Source organism: Drosophila biarmipes, chromosome 2R (assembly GCF_025231255.1).
Source record: "Drosophila biarmipes strain raj3 chromosome 2R, RU_DBia_V1.1, whole genome shotgun sequence".
NCBI lineage: Eukaryota > Metazoa > Arthropoda > Insecta > Diptera > Drosophilidae > Drosophila > Drosophila biarmipes.
This window is the reverse complement of record NC_066615.1, coordinates 15089403-15111094: the sequence shown is the minus strand read 5'-3', so window position 1 is coordinate 15111094 and position 21692 is coordinate 15089403. Positions and strand designations below refer to the sequence as shown.

Sequence of the window (21692 nt, the reverse complement as noted above, 5' to 3'; positions counted from 1 at the left end):
GTGGGACGGAAAAAAAGAGATACTTGTCTGGGACTGGGCGCACTTTATGTAAGAGATTTATCTAGCGAATGCATTAAGCTCTGGCAGGGTACCCATTTTCTGTATGAGAGAATATATGCGCAGAGGGTTTAAAACTTTAAAACTTTAAAATTAAAAGCAAGCAATACACATATCCCATTTTAAGCTCAGAAACCATCAAAGCATATTTGAAAAGGATATTTAATAAGAAAATGCTCAATAGCAAATAATTCTATATAATTTTTTATCAGTCTTACTTAGTTAGTTGAGTGGCTGATATTTTTAAATTTATTATTTATACACTAAAGATACATTAATAATGTTAAAATGTTTAATTAAATGTGTAGGCTTTCATTTTTATGGCATATTTTTTATAGACAGACATATGTTTATGTCGTCGACATTAATCCATAATGGTAAATATATTTCGAAACAACGCCCCTGACTTTTCCCCCCACTCCTAGTGCAATGAAAACAAATATTTCTGTGGCACGCAATGCCCCCTCTCTCCAACGCCTCTGCTCTTTGGGCTAGGGCGCGTCTGAGCCATAAGCCCAAAAATCAAGAAAAATGACTAAAGATGGAGCCGGTGATGAATTCGACATTGGAGTGCCAATCAAGGGAAAAACTGGGCCCATAAATCGATACGAAATGTGTAGTATCGAGAGAATCAGGCATGATTTTTGGTCGATTTACAGGAGAAGAGTAGCCCCAGCTTTGGAGCCCTCGATTGATTAGTCACGCCTTTTAGAATTCCAGCCGCAGCTGCAGCTGCACATCCCCAGTTCCTCAGCATCGTGGTGTGAACGAGCTGAGCAAACAGAATTCAAATCCGAATCTGAATCCAAAGCGGCAATTAAGCGGCCAAACGAGTCTAACAATGGAAACTGCGGCCATAACACAGCATGTGTGCATATACTTACACTTACACTGGCGTTTCTTGGCAAAACCGAGAAACTGCAAAGGAATCCGAGCCACAAAAGCAACAGGTGCGCAGCTGGGGATCGGCTTTTACGGCCCATATGTACGTGTGAGAGAGCAACAAGTTTACCATAATCACAATAATTTTCAACTCAACTGGACACAAGTGGCACAAACGGAAACAACGAGACCAAAACCATACGGAGAATGTGCCATAAAGCGGGGAAAAGGGGCTCGGACTCGGATCGAAGCCTCAAATCGTTGATGGACTGTAGAACCGAACTGAGAAATGGGATCTGAGCAAGAAAACGATTGTACAGGCAAATCCAAAGCGATTGCTGCCACTAATGATGGCTTAGTATCCATAAGATGCTTTCAGCTGGTCCGAGAACTCTTCTTACTTTCTCTGCTGATCGTTCTGTCGTGTGGAAAGATCGTAAAAGATAATGATACGCTTCTAAATGTTTCTTTCACCGTCGATTTCCACTGCTTGGGATTAGTGTCCTGGGTAAATATAGAAATGTTGAGGTTTTCTTTAATAGGAGTAGAGTTTTTTTTTACCAAGCTCTTACTTAGGTTGAAGAATGATAATATTCTTTGGTTTCGTGATCAAATAGGTTTCATCAGAAAAGCTTCTGTGTCTCGAATTGAATGGTATTATTATTGTTTATACTTAAGCACATAAAAATAGATTTTTTTAATCAAAACAATGGCCTGGTCAACCACAATTTTCCAGGAACTGATGTTCTATTTTCCAAGAGCATACATCAATAATAATTTTGATCTCTCTGCTGCCTTCCTATACTTAATAATGTTTTTTGAAGTTCTCTTTGTAAGACCCATTGAATTTTAGTATAATACTATTCTCCTCCCAATCTCTAGATCAACATCTCAAGATCTCCAGATCGATCCAAGGCCCAGCTTTCGTTCTCGTTAAGACATTCCGTATCTCTCAGGTCGGCAGCAGTTCTTTTCACTCCTGGCCATTGTGCAAATTATAAAGCCATGTCCAGGTGATTGACATGCCACGTAACGGGGCAAGAGCCCAGGAAGAGCCGCTCTGACTCACATTATAAAGCCATAAAAATAACACCTTCGGATGCGGCCGGCAACAGCCAGCGACGACGAAGACCAAGTGGCATCCATCATTGGGGAGCGTTTTCTTTTTCGGAGGGGGCCACACGCGGCGATCGACAAGATGGAGCGACAAAAAGCCAAGCTAATTACATGCCAAGTAATTTCAATACCCACAGAAAGAAGTTGTTGCCCAGTGCAGTGGTGCTCGATCGCGAGGAGCAGCCAACACGTAATGTGGCAGGCAGCAGCAGCAAAACAGATGAAAACAGCTGAAAAACAAGCGAAACAACAAAAAGTGGTGCAAGTGAACAGCATGAGGGCCAATGGACTCGCAGCGGCAGTGGCATCATCATCATCATCATCACAACCAAGTCAACCGAGTGGCTGCTGCTGTAAATGGCCATCGACTCGGTCTTGACCCATGGCCAACATCTGTTGCTGGTGGCTCGGTGGATGTTGCTAGTTGCTCCCGATGCTGCTCCTGTGCTTTTTGTGGGCCTGGGTGTGGAACAGGAAGTCTGCTTCGCTCGCTTTGATATGTAAATTGTGCCAAATCAATGCCTGGCTCTGCCTCTGCCTCTTGGCCTTTCTGCCCAATGTGGTAATTAAAATTGTTGGCAGGCAAAAAAAGAGGCTACTACTGAGTGCCTCGACTAGGGGATACTTATTACACTGTTAAGAAAGCTAAATAAAATAAATATACCTTCAACACCTTGAATTTCACATTTTTATCTACCTTAAATTTTGACAAATAATGATCTGACTTAAATTCTTTAAGGCTTGAATGATTGGTTAAAAAAATGAAATGCCCGCTACTACCTGTTACTTACTTTTGAACCAAACAGTGTACCCTTTTATTCAACAAATAAGGGGTACTACGAGCAAGCATTAGTATGCAACTCTCACTCGGAGACAGCAGCAGCAACTGCTATCCATATAAGCGAACTGAAAAGAAAGGCCAACGCTCAGCGCTCAACAAAACAATTTACCAAGTTTGGCCTAAACGGCCAGTGACAGTCCGGCGACAACAACAATTGCAACTGTTGCGGCAACAACATCCTCATAGCGAGCATAGCAACACGTGCGTTTGCCTTTTGCAACAGAGCAACAGCAACAGCAACATCCACGGGGCAGCAGCCACATCAACAACATCGAAAGGTGCTTGGCCACTGGCCAGGTAGCTTTGAAGTTTTTCGCGCGAAATTTACTAACGGCACAGGAGCAACATCATCAGCAGCAGCAGCATCAGCAGCAGCAGCAACATCAGCGGCCTGGGCAACTGAGCAACTAAAACGCGCGTGCGCAACATTTGCCACAAATGGAGTTATCAACCAAATGGGTCTTCATCGATATAAAAATTGATGAAGGCGCTGCGCTCTTCGCCTTCGCGGAGGCAAAACTTTGGCCTGTCCCCAGCATCCAGCGTCCTGAGCGATTGCAGGCCGTCAGCAATTTTCCAAGGAAATTGCTTTCGCCCCCGGGCCTTTTGCCCCCAGCTCGATGTCGATGTTTTCTGCAGTCTTCGGAGACTTATTTTTGCTTGTTAGCCATTGCCAGTGATTTGTGTTCTTAGCTAATGAGCAGCTATCAGAGGAAATGTCCAATAAATTACGGCCACAAGAGCAGCACACTGTTCGCCTCGAAACAAAAGTGAAAAGTGCCAAAGCCCCCTGTGTGGATATTTATTGTTTTAGTATCGTGGAATTTGTCGCTGGCCTGGCTGGTGCTGGCCCTGTTGTTTGCCTGACACACAAAATCATCGAGGTGTCAAAAGTGAGCGACAACATTTACGAGACACTGTTTGTTTCCTAACCGAGGCCCGGCTGAATTGCGGCCATAAAACTGGACACACTCGGCTTGCAGCGTCTTAAAGATGTTGACAGAGATCCGACACAAAGTAAACTTGGATCTGCTAATCCTAAGGGATAATGGCGGGCGATGCGGCCCCTTGTTTACCTTTCACTTTTCAACCCGGGTCTTCTGGGGACTTGACACCTTAGAAGCCGAGAAGGATCAGTTTTTGACAGAGTACCAATTCACTTTTGACAACATTACACTTGCCAAGATTTCGCAAGGTATCAGATGTTATTATTGTACAATATGGCAATATCTTAGCATTTTTATCACTATGCATTGCATCAGTACAACATGAACAATTTATTCAGTCCTTTATTTAGAGAAAAACTATAGAAGCTACAATTCTAAAAAACTCTAAAACCAAATATAAAGGATCATTATTAATCTATATAAAGAGCCGCCCTGATCAAACTTCTCAATGCATAAGTTATATCTTGCAACTCTTAAGTACGGATACTGCAAGATCTGAAAGCCAGGTCAAGAGCCAAAATGCGTAGGGAAACCTCACATTCCCCGAGTGCACATGGGCACTCATAATTGAGGTTCAGGCGGTTCAGTCGCATTCTAAGCACTCCTGCTCCACCGCCGTCATGCATTAGCTAATGACAAGCCATGGAGCTGTGGCCAACTGGGTTGAACAACCTCGCCAGCCTCAGACCCACCGGGCTCCAAATGAAATTGTCATTTCAGAGCGGTGCAATGGCTGTTGCTGTTGCTGCTGCGCAGTCAGAACAAGTTCAAGGCATAATTGCCACAAGCAACATTGGCAGCACTCGTGTGTAATTGTCGTGGCGGATCAGTCGCAACACCTGATTAAGTGAAGCATCACATGGCTGTTGGCCGTTTTTTATTGCATCACATGTTGCTGGTGTCGAGTTGCGAGTTGCCAGTGGCCGGTGGCGAAGCCCGCAAGGATGTGGACGTGGACGTGGACGTGGCGTCCTGTCCTGTCATTGCCTGTCAGCAGCAACACATGCTGCTGGCGCCAGTGCAGCAGCAACATCAACGGCAGCAGCAGCAGCAGCAGCAGCGAAAGTATTAGCTTACGGACAACAGTTGTTCGATAGCCATAATTGATAAGTTTTTTAGGCTTCAGCTCGCTGTGGGTGTGTGACTTTCATCGAAACTATCTTTTAAAAAAGTTATAACAGTGCATGTATCTGTTCCAGCAATTTTCTGGGGAAGAGACGAAATATTTCATTATCTACAGTACAGTGGGTTAAATCCACTTATCATCATAATGATAAGTTTAGTATACAGAAGGGAAATGAACTACTGCTGTAAATGTACCTACTTTAGAAAGCTTAATATTATGGTCATAAAGTTTTAATAAACAAGTATGGTTTAGCTTTAAAATTATACTTAAAAAGGCCCAAAAATTGGATTTAACAAAATCTGAAGGACACCTTTTACAGAGATTTTATTATAACTAACCCTGCACCGAAATGATATGATATATTTATGAAATTATACTTAAAAGATAAAAAAAGAAATCATATTTCTTCGTTATCACCCATGGTATGGAACCACAAGATACCATACTCACTGCAATCAGTAACTATTACTGCATGTGCAATAGCTGCCGCTGCCGCTGCCGCAGCTATTTTGATAAAGCGCGTAATCGTAAAAACGCTAATTATACGATTTTTGCAGCAATGTGATGATTAAATGTTGCAACCGCCGCGGGCCCAGCCACTCTTCCTGCGATTGCCAGCCCATCTTCATCTCTTCAGATGGCAATCGAAGGGGCCTTGGCCTCGCTCTAGCCCAAGATAAAACTCTGTGACTGAGACTGGGCGAGGGTATGGGCATGGGACTGGGCCTGAGACTGAGACTGGGTCCAAGTCGCAGCTTAATTAGCGTAGAAAAGGGCGCAGCCAAAGACATGCATCAAACAACTGAACACGGGAAAAAAAACTAGGCAAAATCAATAGGAGAAAAATTTTAAACTAACTACATATATCCGAAAATTCTGATGAAGTTTCTTGCTTTCTTTCAGAGCCCATGTTATGTTAACAATAAAAATAGTAGAATACCTTCTTATGTTTATGTGCGAGTTAGTAGTAACATTACACTTAAAATCGTAATTTAAAATTTATTTATTCTGTGGTTTCTTATTTTGTGGTTTTATGTTATTAGCCATTGAATTTCGGCATTTATAACCTGAAAATGACTATTTTACTGGCCAGTAAATACCAAATTTCATAACAATCAAATCCCTGATTTTGGATAGTATTTTTCTGAGTGCAACAACAAGGAGTCGCGGAGGCTGGGGTGGAGCTGCAGCAGGTTTTAGTGATCTGTCATTGCCGGCAAATGGGAAAAGCAACAGCAACAACTAAAAATAGTTGCACACGTGCATGAATTTCGGACTATTAGACGTAATAGCTGAATGCATCATAATTTACCTTGACATTTAGACCAATGTCTGCGCATGCCAAAGTTAATTGCCAGCGAGCAACATGCAACATGCAGCAGCAGCAGCAGCAGCAGCAGCAACATCAGCAGCATTGCAACGACAACAGCAACATCACCATCAACAACTATGCAAATGGTTTGCTTACACGCCTGCATTTTGATTAGGTTAACTATTTATAGCCATGCGATGCGGCATCAACGCCGGCCACATTCCATCAGTGAGTCACTGGCAGCCTGTGCCTCTGATATGATGCGATAGGCCTAATTAGCTGGAACGGCGACTGCGGCTGATAATCCTCCTGCACTGGGCAAACAGGTGCCAGCTGAAGGTCAGCAGCTTTGCCATAATGCCGGTTTCCAGTGGCTTACTTCTAGTTGCGAAACCACTGGGATTTCGCAGTGCGAAGTGCAATTAAAGCTGTGATTGGCGCCCAAAAACTGGTAGAAGTTCTGGCCGAACAGATATGATTTTGAGTCTCTGTTAATGTTTTTTTTTGGACTGCCAAAAAGACAAGCCAGCAAAATGAAACTGAAAACCGAACGCATGCGCCAAAGTCGCCGACGCACCGCCCAAGGCAGCCGGCGGGCAAATGTTTTTGCTTTTGGTTTTCGGTTCTGGCTTAGGTTTCGTTCGAACTGGTCCAAAACACCGACCTGGGCCCAAAACTCCAACTGCCCGACTCCCAAACTCCGATTCTGTCTGCGAGTGCGTCTCGGTTTCTGTTTCTGTTGCTTTTTATTTTCAATTTTTCTTTTTCGGCTTCGGCCCGGCCAACTTGGCAACCTTTAAAAGAATGCGGACTTGCCAGTAGTAGACACACTCGCTCGCACACGGTAGATAGGCCATATCGAAGATATATATATACGTGTGCTTCTATATGTAAGGCATGCACAGAAAAAATAACTCAAAAGTTTGTGGCAACAAAAGGTAACAACTCTTGGGCTGCCCGGTGATAAAGCCACCAGGGGGGTGGTCAAGAAGTTTAGGGAAGCGGGCTTAAAGATGTCGAAGGTATCTTCTTACTCTCATGTTTTTAGTGAGCTATTTTGTTTTGAGTAAATGTAACAAAAACTTAATACAATTTTAAGGATTTAGGAGTAGAATTCAAGGTTTTCTTTAAAATTACTTCTAGAAAATGTGTATCTTTTACAATTTTGTACAAAAATAGCTCTTCAAGTTAATTTTTGAATAAGAAAAATATTAAAAGAAATTTAATAATAGTTTTTAGGTAAAATCTACTCCGTTTATACCAAAATCGTACATCAAAAACAACACTACGTATGAGTAATAATATCTGCAGATCCCAAAATATATTCTTTCCAGCAGAGTTCTTTGCTATTTCTTAAATGCCCAATTTCTTCGTAAGAGCGCATAAGAGTGGGACAATTTTTATTTTTTCAATTTTTCAATTTTAAAATAAAACTTTAATTTTCCGAGTCTACTTATACCTATTAAGAAAAGATATTTTTTCAAACAAACTCTAAGATATTTTCGGATTCTTTTGTATTGATACATTCGTTTTACAGAGCAGTGGTATAGATATGTAAAATCTATGAAAATTGTATATATCAAAAACTCGCCCTACCAACTCTTCTGGCAACCCGTGGGGCAATCCATTGCCGCAATTGTTGGCGGGATCATTTGAATCAGTGTGCGTTGGCCAGCGTGTGTGTGCGTTGCCAGTTGCAGTTGCCACATGCCGCATGCCACAGCTGTGGCAGCCCGGCTTGTTTACAGGAATTTTACAACTATGCAGCCGGCTCCTCCAGCGGATCGGGCTAAAAGGATGAGGAGAAAATGTTGTTATTACTTATTAAGAAAAAAATAAACACACGAGGCGAGGGCAAATTAAAATAAAATTAAGTGCGGCCAAATAAGGTGGGGGAACGGGGGGAGCTGCGCGAAGGAAAGGCCATCGGCTTAACCCTGTCCTTGTCCGACTGAGGCGCAGTTTAAAAAATAGTTTAGCAATCGTCAGCCCCGCGGACAGAGAGTCACGTTCGCGCTGCCCACTCCTTGGATCCCGCTGCCAGCCGATCCGATCTGAGGCCCCTCCATGCAGCCATCTAGTCCGCATCATCGTCATGCGGTAATGAGCCAAGTGAGGTTCTTGGAATTGCGCCAGCGGCGCGTCCTTGAAACTGGTTTCGCCCCATAAACAAGGCGGCCATTTGCCTGGATATCGCTGGGTTCTATGACTCCGGACCCCGACAGCGCATCCGACTCCGATTCTCGAAGCGAAACTGATTCCATCTCCTGGCCATTAAAATTTTGCACTATTAATTAGACAACACACTGGCAATTTATGGCAATGACCTCTCGCAGACCAATTAAATGCACATTACGACAACGTATTGCTCGGCTCCAAACCGCAGGCCCCTGCTTAAAAGCGTCTATAAAAATCAGCGAGACAAGGTTCAAAAGCTTCTGATAAAATTAGTAAAATTATTACTGAACAGTAGCCGGAGGAGCTGGCGATGGCGCATGCTTGGGATGGCAAAGGGGGGTCATTCTTAGGGGCATGAATGCCCATGGAACCTGAGAAGAACAGGAGGAAATGCCGGAGAATTCGGTTGGGCAGTGAACAGTGGTTGAAATTTATCATACAAATGTAGACTTTTTTTTCTAACCAATGGTTAATCATAATTAAGATTTTAATAGAGTTCTATGCAGTTTCTTTTTTTTATAGAGTTTTTATATCTATATTGATTTTGAAAAAACATACTATGTATGCTTAAAGATTTTTATATTCCTACTTATAACAAAATACGAAAATGTAAATAAATAAGCAAATATTTATAACGACTACCAATGTTTACTATTCTTGGCAGTTAAAGGTAATGGTTCATTTAAAAACAAACAAATAAATAAGTTGTTTATCGTTCAAGCACTAGGCAATAAATGGTCAGAAGCTTAGCCATTATTAAGCATAGTGTTTATAACTCATCTCCAATCGATTTTTCTAAGTGCTATTAGCACTAATAGTTTATGGCTATAAATTTAGAAGAAAACAATCAAAGAGCGGCTTATTACTGTTTTACCACTGTTCAATATACGGATCCACTGAAAGAAAATAAGTTAACTTTAATAACAAGACTAATATCCTCACCTTAACCAAGAACTTTGCTTAACATTATAAAATATTTTTTTGCACATTTTAGTCCTGTTTTCTGTATCTGTTTCATGCTATAGAAAGCTATATTTGGAATATATGTATTTTTTGAATATACCATCTTATAAAGATTTTTATAAAACATTTATTTTTAAAAAGAAATAACTTCACAACCAGTTTAATTCTTTTCGGAAATGCTTTAAACTTAATTACCAAATGAATATTATGTCAGTTAATAAATTCTTTCAGTGTAAGAAGTGCGTCCGCCTGCTGCACAACCAAATGTCACATCGATTAGCCGCACCGAGGGGCACGAGATGTGGCCATTGCAGCTGGCAAAGCTAACTTGGCTAACTTGGCTAGGGCCAACTAGCTTGCTAGCAGGCTCGTAAAACATCAAATTAGCTTTGACCAGGTTGGCTAATTCGAAAAGTAAGAGGCAGTTGGGCGAATGGGCCATCCAGCGCTGTGGTTGCGCAGCAATCGAGTGGTTCAACGCCCGCCCGGCCACCCACTCGACAGCTGCTGGCTGACCTTCGCCGCCTGCCGTTGACTTTCCTTGATTTCCCCACACTAATCGGTCGACAAAAATGTCGAGCAAATATTATGATACCCGGCAGTGGGTAAGAACAAGAGCCACAGGCACTGAGCAAATATTATATAAGCACACACAACAGCAGGTTTTCGGTTACGTTTTTTATTGCCGCCTGATAATCACCTTTGATGCGTTTATTGAACCGATAAGACGACAGATCCATTAGCTCATGGGCAAGTTCCAAGCAGCTGATAAGCGAGAAAAGTGGGGGCTGCTATTTTAAGGCTACAAACTACTCTATAAATAAAGCTGTGTGGATTGAACGCACACGCTCTGTAAATATACCCACCCATTGAGCTGGGAATTAATCAGTGATTAATAATCACTGCTATCTGGAGTAGTTCAATCAAATCAAAGCCAGGAAAGTAGGAAATCGATGGCTAATCATTGGCCGTGCTGTTTGTTCAAGTTGCTGCGGCAGCGGCAGCAGCAACACTTTAAAATTCGCTGCAATTTGCGTTTATTATACGCTCCGTTGGACGAAAAAAGCAACAGCTGCGAACAAAATAGGGAATCTCGATGGGGATTGCAGACAAATTTGGGCCACAAAAGAGCCAGGTCTGCTCCAATTTCCCCTTTCTTCAAAATTAATACTACACTGAAGAAAAATTGATAAATTTTAGTGGTTAAAATTAAGCTTATTATATTTTTCAAGCATATTTTAAATGGGTTTTAATGTTTCCTTTTTTCTGTGCACCATTGCAGCGCCCACAGCACCAGCAACATAGTATGCGTCTCTTCAAAACGCGCAAATCCACCGACACCTACAGCACACTAGCCGCTCAGCAACACCAACAGCAGCAGCAGCAGCAGCAACCCGACAGCAGCAACACTTCCCAGAGCAACAACAAGAGTCACACGCCGGCAACATGCAACAACCGACTGACCAAGAGCATCGCGAACAGCAACAGCATATCCTCATCGCTGCCTGATCTCAACGAGTCGCCCGTCATGATCCTCAGCTGCACCACCCTGGCCAGCAATGGAGCCACCGCCACGGCAGCGGTCACAGCAACGGCCGGCGGAGCACCGGCCACCTCTGCCGCAGGTCTGCCGCAGCAGCAACATCAGCAGCAGCCGTTACGCACGGCCACGCCCACGTGCCTGCTAAGTGGAAGGCAGACGCCCTCGGCCATATCGGTGATGTCGCTGCAAGAGGCCACCAGTCTGCACCGCCAGCAGCAGCAGCAGCAGCAACACCAGCCACCCACCATCTACGTGCCCGTGCCCTCGAAACTTGGCAGCAATGGCAGCACTGGCAACCACTCGGCCACACTGCTCCTGAGCTATGGCAGCACCAACAGCATTGCCACCATGCAGCAGCAGCAGCAGCAACATGCCGCCCAGTACCAGCAATATGTGGCACAGCGACTGCACGCCGCTTCCAGTAGCTGTTTGTACGAGAAGGGAGTGCCTGCCGGCGGAGGAGCGGGCAGCAACAAGAGCAGTCGATCCCTGACCCCCAATGGTAAGTAAAAGATATTGGTATTCAAGGGGTAAACTACCATTGGTATCACATATGGACCTTCAAAAAAAGATCGCTAAACCCGCTGACAGTTGAGTAAACTTGTTAGTTTCCTTAACGAGTAGGAAAACTATTAAAAAAGTGCATAGATCTTCAAAGTTTGTAACTTATTCATAGCCAAGTTTTAGGAGATTGGAGGATACTTCCCGTGTACTCTCTGTAATAAATCTTTAATAAATGTAATCTCTAAATAAATAATATGGAATCCAAAAAGTCCTTGAAATACTAAGAAGGGGGGAGATGCACATTTATTAACTAGACGCCGTATGAGTAATTTTTCTTTTATGGCCTTTATAGTTTCTTATCGGAGTCTTTGATAATATATAGAAATATTATTAATATACATTTTTTATTTTATTTAATATATCATGATTATTATTTTAAGTTATTAAACTAAGTGTAAAAATCTGCAGTCAGTTAAATGCCACTGGCAACCAAAATTCTTTATTGATGCTTCCTCGAAGAACCCCAAACCTCCTATCACACAAAAATGGGTTGCCTTATTATTGGGGGCACTGAACAAGAAGTGCGATACTCCCTGTGATAACATGCTGATAAAGAAATGGCTCCTATCATCACAGGCGTTTACTAGTCTCAGCCAGTGATCCTGCTTCTCCTCCTGAACCTCCCAAGTGCTGCAGTTGCTATTGGCACCCAATTCCAGGTGATATTCAGAACCAACAAACAACATTTGGTGTTGCAAGCACAAACGCGAACTTCTTAGCAGAAGTCTCAAAGATCTGGGAAAACTCTGTCCCATGTTCTGGAGACCATTATTCCACAACTCTGGTTGAGCACTACGAATATTCATCAATTCCAGGGCAAAGTTTGAGAGAAGAACCTCGTTCAAAAGCTGAGATCTTTTAAGGTGCCAATAGAGGCTCATCCAAAGCCTTAGTTTGAAGGAATTTCTGGGCTTTAGTTGCTTTTGCAGTTCCAGTGATGATTTTCCGTCTTCCAGCAAACGCGACCAGGGAATATTCCATGAGACTCGCTCCTGCTGTTCATTATGCAAAGACAAACTTATTTCCTTAGTCCAGTTATTAAAATTTGATGGACCCTCATTAAGATGATTGACCACGAGTTCAACTAGTGGACCGCAAATTTTGTGCTCAAACACTGCTTGAACTGTATGTTGCAGGCAACATAGTCCCATAAATATTATGAGAGGAAGGTAGACGACCATTGCGATGGAAAAGTTTACTTGAACTGATATATAGATCTCCTACATGTTCAGATTTTACTTAAGGACTTCCTGGAATCTCGCTCTTATCTCTGCTTTTTTGATAATCTCTTCGAACCCCGGCTTTCATTTCCTTATACAGAACTGATACCGGTTTCTTTTCCGTATACGGAGGAAAATATGTTTAAGATAAGATGGCTATTTTGTTGAAACTCAGTATTATTAAATATTATTTTTAAGAATTTAAAAGAGGGAAGTTTACAGGGAAATAACGACCAAGTTAACTATATATAGGATCTATATTACATTTTTAGAAGGTATACATGATACCTAATAAATTACCAATCCAACATAAATTTGATGTCCATTTCTTTCTGTGTAGGCCACCTGCCCGACTACAAATTGGTGACAGCGGTGCCCGTTGTGGTCCTGGACGATGAGCACAAATCGAACTCATTGCCAGCCAGTGAACCGAGCCGCAACAGCGGCGGCAACATGAACAGCAGCAGCAGCAACACCAACGGCAGCAGCAACAGCAACAGCCTTGACGTCAGCAACAGCAACTCGCACTCTGGGAGCTCCACTTCCCTGGCCAGCACCACGAGAAATGGTAAGTACTTTGGCCAAAAATAGACACCAAATCCGGGCAAATGCCGGAAAATTGATTTTCCCATCAAGTGGCGGCGCCTCGAGTGTTTTTTCTTCCCTTCCTTCCCCCTCGGAGTTTGTTTTATTTTCGAGCCCATAGGAAGGGGAAATTTTTGGGACAAAGGTGATGGGGCAAATGAGTCCATAAATTAAGCCTGGGCGAGTGTGTGTTGTCAGCCCGGTATTAGGAGCTCAGTTTAGAGCGCATTTTAATTGAAACAATTAATTTCCGAAGCTAAACATAGGAAGCGGCACTCCCAGTGCTTCCGTGTGTGGCGGAGGGTAAATCAGCGCCAATCAGGGGCCAATTGTCATCGATACGATGCCTGTTTTGCAGCCTGCCATCCGTAATACACTCCGAAATACCGTATTGACCCGATTTCGCATCAATGCGCGCCGACAACACCGCCGCTGTAATGCGATCCGATGTGTCTGCAACTGGAATTTGTATTGTTTTCAGCTCGGCACGAGTTGGAAGTGCGGAGCCGGGCTGTGGTCTCGTTTTTGAAGAGGAGCCGAGCCCACCCCAAAATCGTACACTACACGGTGGACAAAATATACATTAAAGTTGAAAAACAATTATTTCTAGATCAAAAAATTGTCTGAATACGGAAGTTATGGGTTATTTTTTTGACTTATATCATTTTTCTAAAAATATAAATTCCTACGAAGAAGTTTTATAAGATTGTCATACAAATATCTAAATCATCTCTACAATAGCTATAAAAGACTTGTTTTTGCTCTATATATATCGAAACCTTTACAATACCTATATAATTTTATAAAACTTTGTTCTTAAGAATTAAAAAAAATATGTTTTGTATTCAGCTTATATCCTCTACAATAGGTATAGCTCTATATGAATACATTTTTCCAATTCCAATTTTAAGTAATATTCTTTAGGATTTTAAGGATAGATAGTGTTCTTAAATAAAATAAAAAAAAGTTTGAAATTATACGATTTTGCAGATGATAGAGCTTTGATCTGTATGATAAATTATATGCTCGGGGTTCCAACTTATTCTAGAAGAAAAAAAACATTTTCTTTTGTATACCGTTATTAAAGATTTTTGCCTCAGTGTAATAAACCTCCCAGTTAACAGCCGACGAAGTGTGACAAAGCCGGTCATTATATGTCATTCTGTGCAGTTCAGTTCAGTTCACTTTACTTTGGTTGAGTTCAGTTTAGTTTCAATGATTCGCACAAAGATTGTTTCATTTCTTTTTGCCCGGTTATGTGATATGTGATTGAGGTTTTTCGTTGTATCAATGAATGGAGTTACAAGAAATAGATATGGGTATTAGAGCAGCCAGTTAGATAAGCGAGGAATCGAGGGCAGGAAGTGGCTGATGAAGTGATTGGCAAATTAAAGGCGAAAATACATGAAAATACGAGAAAATATGGGAAAATAAGAGCCAGAATATCCATACCAAGTGCAAACTTTTCCGATTTTCACTTTTCCCCGACTGCGCGGCTGACCGCAGGCAGTCATTATAGGCCGGGTTCTAGCAAACGGCAATTCAAATAATGTTTTCCACCGCTCTGCGGCAACCGCAAAACGTTTGATGATTGCATTCTGGCCGCGATGCCGGCCGACAAAAGCGGCCAAACAGCTGCAAGTTGGGGCCCCAAGAAGATATGGCAGGTTTTGTCAGGTGCCGCGGGAATATGCAGCTGCTGCTCCCCGAGATTCATTCATCTTGGGGCCCGGGCCAAGGCAAGAGCCACTCCAAAGCCATCGCCATTGCATGCCAAAGTCGCGTTTTAAGTTCGTTGAGCTTTTGCCGCCTCTAATGCCGAACTTAATTGGCTTTAATTAAAGTTTTTGCCAAGTGTGCCGCCCCAAGGTCAATTCCAGTTTGCTATATAAGTAAGAAATAGCTAAATAAACAATTGTAAATGGCTTTCAACGAAAGCCAAAGAAAAGCCGATGGGAAATCAATAACATAAAAGACTTTCGAGCCTCGCTCCCAGCCTAAATGCTATAATTTTCGATCCAGTTGAGCTCTGAGGATGGTTTCACCTTCTTCCTCGTACTTTGTATTTTTCTGGCGCTGCACGCATGCGCATTTATTGTGGATTATCGCTTATTACACGTTCCCCTGACTTGATTTCAAAACCGATTATCGATCTCTCATCTCCCGCCCACTCCAGGCCCTTATGGCCAGGTCTTGTGGGAGAGGAATTATCCACGAGAATTCGCATTGCTACGTGAGATATTACTGCATGCCATGTGCATTTGGTTGCTGCCAAACTGATTCCCGAACTGATTTCGATTCTGATGTTGATTCCGTTCGATCTGAAAGTGGCACAGAATCGCGCAGAATTGCGCTCGCATTTGCATAAAGGTATGCTTGGGTATTTCGGCTTTCTTTTGAGCGGGGTCTTCTGTTGCATATCAATTGTTATTGAAATAAGGTTTTTTGTTTCGAGATCTTGAGAATTTAAATTGCTTATTTTTGTGTATTTTATTAATTAGAACCTCCATTTTCATATTCTTCATTCGAAACTTTTACAAGTGTTCCATTATTTCAATTTAAAAACAGTGGATTGTTGATTGACCGTTTTTTAAACCACATCTCAAAGCTAAAAGTAGGTTTCAAGTAGGTTTCAGACCGTAAACTAAATAAAAATAATGATAATAATTATTAGAGGATTCCTAGAAGTTATAATAATCATAAAGACTTTTCTTTTGGACCATTCAGATATCCAACAACACTTTAGAAGCCCACTTGAAGATTTTGTCATAAAATAATTTATTTCAATTAGAAATTGAAATTGGAATATTCCATTATAAATATAAGAACTGATGAGATGCGCAATCCATTTTTCTTTGGCTTAGTTATAACATATCATCCCTAAGTTATGACCCTTTTACTAGGTTCAAGACCCTTAACTTAACTAAGATCTTCAGAAATAATCATAGAATTAGAAGAGACTCTTCTGAACCATTCCTTTCTCTGGCAACCCTGGCAAGCTCCGCTCCTTTCTCCACCTCTGCACCACTTCAGATGCTCAGCTCTAAGATTCTGTTCCAGCTCTCTGGGCCTCAAATGGTTTTGCCTCAACACCGCTTACATGTCAGCCGGCAAAATTGCAACAAAGCCATCTCCGACCAGCGACTCTTGAGGGGTGCCATGGGAGGGAAACGGGCCTCTTGGGCTGGCGGGCATTTGACACCGTCTTGAAAGTTAAGTGGGTGTAGAATTTGTGGCATGTGGCCGGCGGTGACTGCAGATGGAGATGGCGATGGGGCTGTGGGAGGGGAACCAGCGAAGCCAGCGATCCCGGGATCGGGAGAGTCTCTGGGAGTGTGGCTGAGGTTGTCATATAATTGATGCCCGCGCGCCGTTTCCTATTATTGTTTAACACTCGGCTGCAGCTCCTCCTTCCTCACCCATTCCATACCATGCGATCCCATCCTGCCCCCCATTTCCTTCGGCTGTGTGATTGCAATGAAAACTTTAATCAAAGGCGAACTCGGTCAGGCCTTGGGTGGAGTTTCGCCGTTCGGAGCGGCTGTCAACCTGCATTGGCTCTGGATCTGGCCACCCCTCAAACGCCTCCTCATCATCATCATCGCAGTCATCATGCCCATCCGCAGCCCGGCTTCCAAGTCGCTGCGCCCACACATGGCCTGAGCCAGGGCAATTTGAACGGACCAAGGCCCGCGGCTGGGCTGCGGCTATTAAACAACTTTGGCACGAGTCAGCGAAAGAAGCTGGATAGAGCCAGAGGTGGCTCAGAATAGGCCCAGTGATCACTGATCACTGGTGGATGCAGTGACTCAGCAGGGAGAAGAATGAATCCTAGAAATTAAATATTAACATATCAAATATTTACATATTTGTGTCCCTACCTACAAGCTCCAAACTACAATACAACTCAATAGATATGATATTATTAATCTGAGTTGTTCCTTAAAATACACTTCTCCCTCAAAAATATATAACTTGTTATAAGTAAAACTTATTAGCTAGAATTCGAAGATATATATTTTCTATACGAAGATCATCTCCTAGTTCCGAAATCCATTTTCCCCAGTGCCAGTGAGTAAGTGGGTTAGTCAGTGCCCTGAGTCACTGCCTCGCATCACTGGTCACGCTTTTGGGCCTCACTCCGCCACTTCGATTTGATGGAAATAGTTTTGGAAATTTTATTGGTGGAGCCGTATAATGGGCTTTGAAGTCAATGGCAAGCGATGCCTCCTTGATCCCTCGAATCTTTGGCTGTGCATGTTTTATGCTAATTGTTGGTAAATGCCCCGTCCCCGTCCTCAGCACCTCATCTTCGGGCGATAAATATGGAACAAGCGCATAAATTTGTTTATTAACCAGATTCGAAGAGGAGCATTCTAGCGCCCAGTCTCTGTGCTCCTCCAAGTGTTTGCAATTGCTATTAAGGCCCAATCGTTAAAACATTTTACGACGGTATTAGATATCCGCTGGGCGATGGGCAATCCGACTCCATTTAATGATTGGTTATGCTCTATTAGTAATTGAGGTGTGTTTATTGCTCAATAACTGCAGAATTACGATCGTTCGATGACCAGGAGATGGGCTGCTAATGCCAGAGATCAATAGAAAATGCAAACATATCTCTTAGGGTCTAACCTATGTGGTTATCTTCGGCATATTAAGTGCAGTTCTATTAATATAGTTAATAGTGCGAGATGTAGGGTTAAATGGAATTATCACTTAAGTTCTTAATATGGTATCAAATAAAATAAAGTTGGCAGGTTAAATTTCAAAAAATTTAAGTAAGAAGGAATAATAATATTAAGCTTATAATATAACATTGCTCCTTCATAAAAAACAAATAAATATGGTTCCATCTATCCCTCAACTCCGATCAAAGCCGCTGGCTTCCCTGTGCTTTCTTGTCAAAAGACTTCAACGTCAGTTAAGGTCGAAAGATCTTTGGGGCCGACCCCCTCTTTCATGACTCCATGTGGGGGAAACTCCAACCGCAAATGCCTTGAAATCGGATGCCTTTTCACCGGCACGTGGCAAGCCGGCTGACCACAGTGCAGCTGGAGCGGTGGATTGTCATTGGCCGTGTCCAAGATCAAGACCATGTGGTACGGAACCCTGGACATTTTTCATCTGTCAACCGGCCACAGCGCCGACTTGCGGCGAGGCGTTGAGATTTATTGAAGTGTTATAATTAAGTTAGAAATCGCTTTCTGATTGCAAATCCTCCATCCTGCTCTCTCCTCCTGCAGTTTTCACCTGGGGCAAGCGCATGAGTCGCAAACTGGATCTGCTGAAGCGCAGCGACTCGCCCGCCGCCGCCCACAAATCGCACTCGGACCTGAGGAGTCTGTTCCACTCGCCAACGCACCACAAGAGTGGGTCCGGTGGAGCCAACGCGTCCAGTTCGTCAAAGGCCTCGCCCTCGCCCAGCAGCTCCGGATCCACGACCAGCACCCTCAAGAAGTGCAAGTCGGGCCCCATTGAGACCATCAAGCAGCGTCACCAGCAGCAGCAGCAGCAGCAGCAGCAACAGCAGTTGGCCCAGGATGTGGGCTCTGGCCAGAGCCAGAGTGCCCAGTCCACGCCCACGCATCAGTTCCAGGCGGCCGCCCGCCCACAGAAGGCGCTGAAGAACTTCTTCCATCGGATCGGCTCCACCGGCATGCTGAACCATCGCTCCCACAATCTCCTCAAGGCCTCGGAGGCGGCCCAGCAGGCCACGCCGGCGGCCACCACGCTGTATAGGAGCAGTTCCACCAGCCAGCTGTCCAGCTGCTCCTACGTCAAGTGCGACGATCCCACCGAGGGTCTGAATCTGCAGCGAGAGCAGCAGCGACTGCCGCGTATTGCCAGTCTGAAGTCCAGTAGCTGCGATGACATAGCCAAGGTGAGCAGTTGCCTGACAGCCAGCACAAGTAGTGGCAGTGGTGCCGGCAGCTTGGCATCTCCTCCGAGTGGTGCAGCAACGGGCGGTGGTGCGGGAGGAGGAGGAGGAGGCACTGCACCCAGTGGCCAGCACGATCCCTCGCGACGTGGGGCCTTTCCGTACGCCTTCCTGCGATCCCGTCTCTCCGTGCTGCCCGAGGAGAATCACGGCAATGGACCCGGTCACCTGAAGCAACAGATTCAACGGCAGCGGGAGCAGCATCAGCACCAGCAGCATCAGCGGGATCTCCTCGAGCAGGAGCAGGCCGCATCGCCCCTACCGCAGCGCCGATCCCCCGAACAGGCGATGCTGAGCAATGTGTCACGCAACGACAGCATCACCTCCAAGGACTGGGAACCACTTTACCAAAGATTAAGTAGTTGTCTGAGTTCGAACGAGTCCGGCTACGACAGCGATGGGGGTGCGACGGGAGCCCGGCTGGGCAATAATCTGAGCATCTCCGGCGGAGATACCGAATCTATTGCCTCGGGCACCCTCAAGCGCAACTCGCTCATCTCGCTCAGCTCGTCGGAGGGCGTGGGCATGGGCATGGGCCTGAGCCTGGGCATGGGCCTGGGTGCGGCTCCATCGACGCGGAACAGCAGCATTTGCAGTGCTCCCGTGTCGCTGGGCGGCTACAACTACGACTACGAAACGGAGACGATCCGGCGGAGATTCAGGCAGCTGAAGCTGGAGCGCAAGTGCCAGGAGGACTACATCGGCATCGTCCTGTCACCCAAGACAGTGATGACCAACAGCAACGAGCAGCAGTACCGGTATCTCATCGTGGAGCTGGAACCCTATGGCATGGCCCAGAAGTAAGTACTGGAATAATAATCCCTCCGTAATCCCTCCTCGTTTTCTTAATGTCATGTTAATTTTTGACGTGGAGTTAAATTGCTCGTCTGGAAAATTATATTTTCCTTATATCCTGATACCCACATTGAGAAAATTAATTTAAAACTAAACACAAACTTAACATGATATTGAGAAAACGACCCATAAAATATCAAATCATCATGATCTAACCATAACTTACACTCTTTCCCTAAGGGATGGCCGCCTTCGCCTGGGCGACGAGATTGTCAACGTGAATGGAAAGCACCTGCGCGGCATCCAATCCTTTGCGGAGGTCCAGCGCCTGCTGAGCAGCTTCGTGGACAACTGCATCGACCTGGTGATTGCCCACGATGAGGTGACCACGGTCACGGACTTCTACACCAAAATCCGCATCGATGGGATGAGCACGCAGCGCCACAGGCTGAGCTATGTGCAGCGCACCCAGAGCACCGACAGTCTGACTAGCGTGCAGAGCCTGCAGCTGCAGCAGGAGAGGATTCAGGGGCAGCCGCAGGAGCAGGAGCAGGATGCCCAGGGTGAGGACCAGTGCGATGCGCGGTCAATGGCCAGTGTGAGCACCATGCCCACCCCAATGCCGCTGATGCAGCATCGCCGGAGCTCAACGCCCAGGCACTCACTGGAGGTGGGCGGGCCGGAGCACGAGCTCCTCAGGAGGCGAGCGCGCAGCTCCTCAGGTCAGCGCAGCTTGGCTCTAACACCGACCCCGCTCTTTGCCAGCAGTGGCGGCAGCAGCAGTTGCTCCTCCTCCCCTAACCACCGGTTGCTGGATAACGAGCATGACCCCGCTAACGACACCGAATCCTATACGCCAGTGTATGCAAATCGGGCGGCGAGCGTGTGCGTGGCCACCTCGCTGGCGGACGACGAGAAGTGGCAGTTGCTGGCCCGGAAGCGCTGCTCCGAGGGGTCTGCCCTGTCCCCCGGCCCGAACCCGCAGCAGTTTGGCCAGCGCACCCACTATGCTAGGAACTCCATCAACCTGGCCAACTCGCACTATCGCTCGCTCCGGTTTGCCCACTCGCGGCTGAGCTCGTCGCGCCTCAGTCTGTTCATGCAGCCGCCGACTAACAGTCTAACCGCCGGGGAGGGAGTCGCTAACACCCCATCCTCTACAGCCAACACCACAACCACTGATCTCACTAACCATCAGCAAGCGCAGCAAAACCAGCAACAGACACACCAATCACTGTACATCAAGCACACGCCAAAGAGCGTCTCACTGTTCTCGCCTAATCCCTATGTTAACGCCTCATCCTCACCAGCATCCTCGACATCCACATCGGCGGGAGCAGGCGCCAACCTGGCTCCGCCGGCCGCTGCCCTAATGCATCACAGGCCATCGCTGCCGGTGGCCAAGCTAACCATACGCGACGAGGAAATGGCGGAGGTCATCCGAGCGTCCATGAGCGAGGGTGAGAATCAGTAACCCAATAATCCACTAAATAGCTAACTAGAAGAAGTCAACATTTTAAAAGTTATTCTGAAAAAAAATCAAAGGTTTTTCAAGCACTTTTAAAAATTTCTCAAGGTGTCTTAAAGAATGCAGTTAATAAAGAACAGTCGTCTTATAAATT

At 44.9% G+C, this 21692-nt stretch overlaps 2 protein-coding genes across 6 annotated transcripts in view; one reads left to right on the top strand and one right to left on the bottom strand.

The window, feature by feature from the left end:
* The window catches only part of LOC108036460 (protein enabled), a 43281-nt gene that overhangs the window by 20691 nt on the left and 898 nt on the right, over positions 1 to 21692 (top strand). For 4 of the 5 annotated variants that reach the window (XM_044091795.2, XM_050887371.1, XM_050887372.1 and 1 more), the window contains exons 4-7: positions 10705 to 11467; positions 13090 to 13317; positions 18581 to 20075; positions 20311 to 21530. In XM_044091795.2, the coding sequence (XP_043947730.2) occupies positions 10729 to 11467; positions 13090 to 13317; positions 18581 to 20075; positions 20311 to 21530 (3682 nt within the window). In that variant the 5' untranslated portion in view covers positions 10705 to 10728. The remainder of the gene's footprint in view (positions 1 to 10704; positions 11468 to 13089; positions 13318 to 18580; positions 20076 to 20310; positions 21531 to 21692) is intronic. The other variant, XM_050887373.1, reaches the window with a different exon arrangement.
* LOC108036177 (uncharacterized) lies at positions 11766 to 12755 on the bottom strand. The gene has a single exon (XM_017112167.3). It carries the CDS (start codon positions 12708 to 12710, stop codon positions 11913 to 11915), a length of 798 nt encoding a protein of 265 aa, XP_016967656.1. The 5' UTR covers positions 12711 to 12755; the 3' UTR covers positions 11766 to 11912.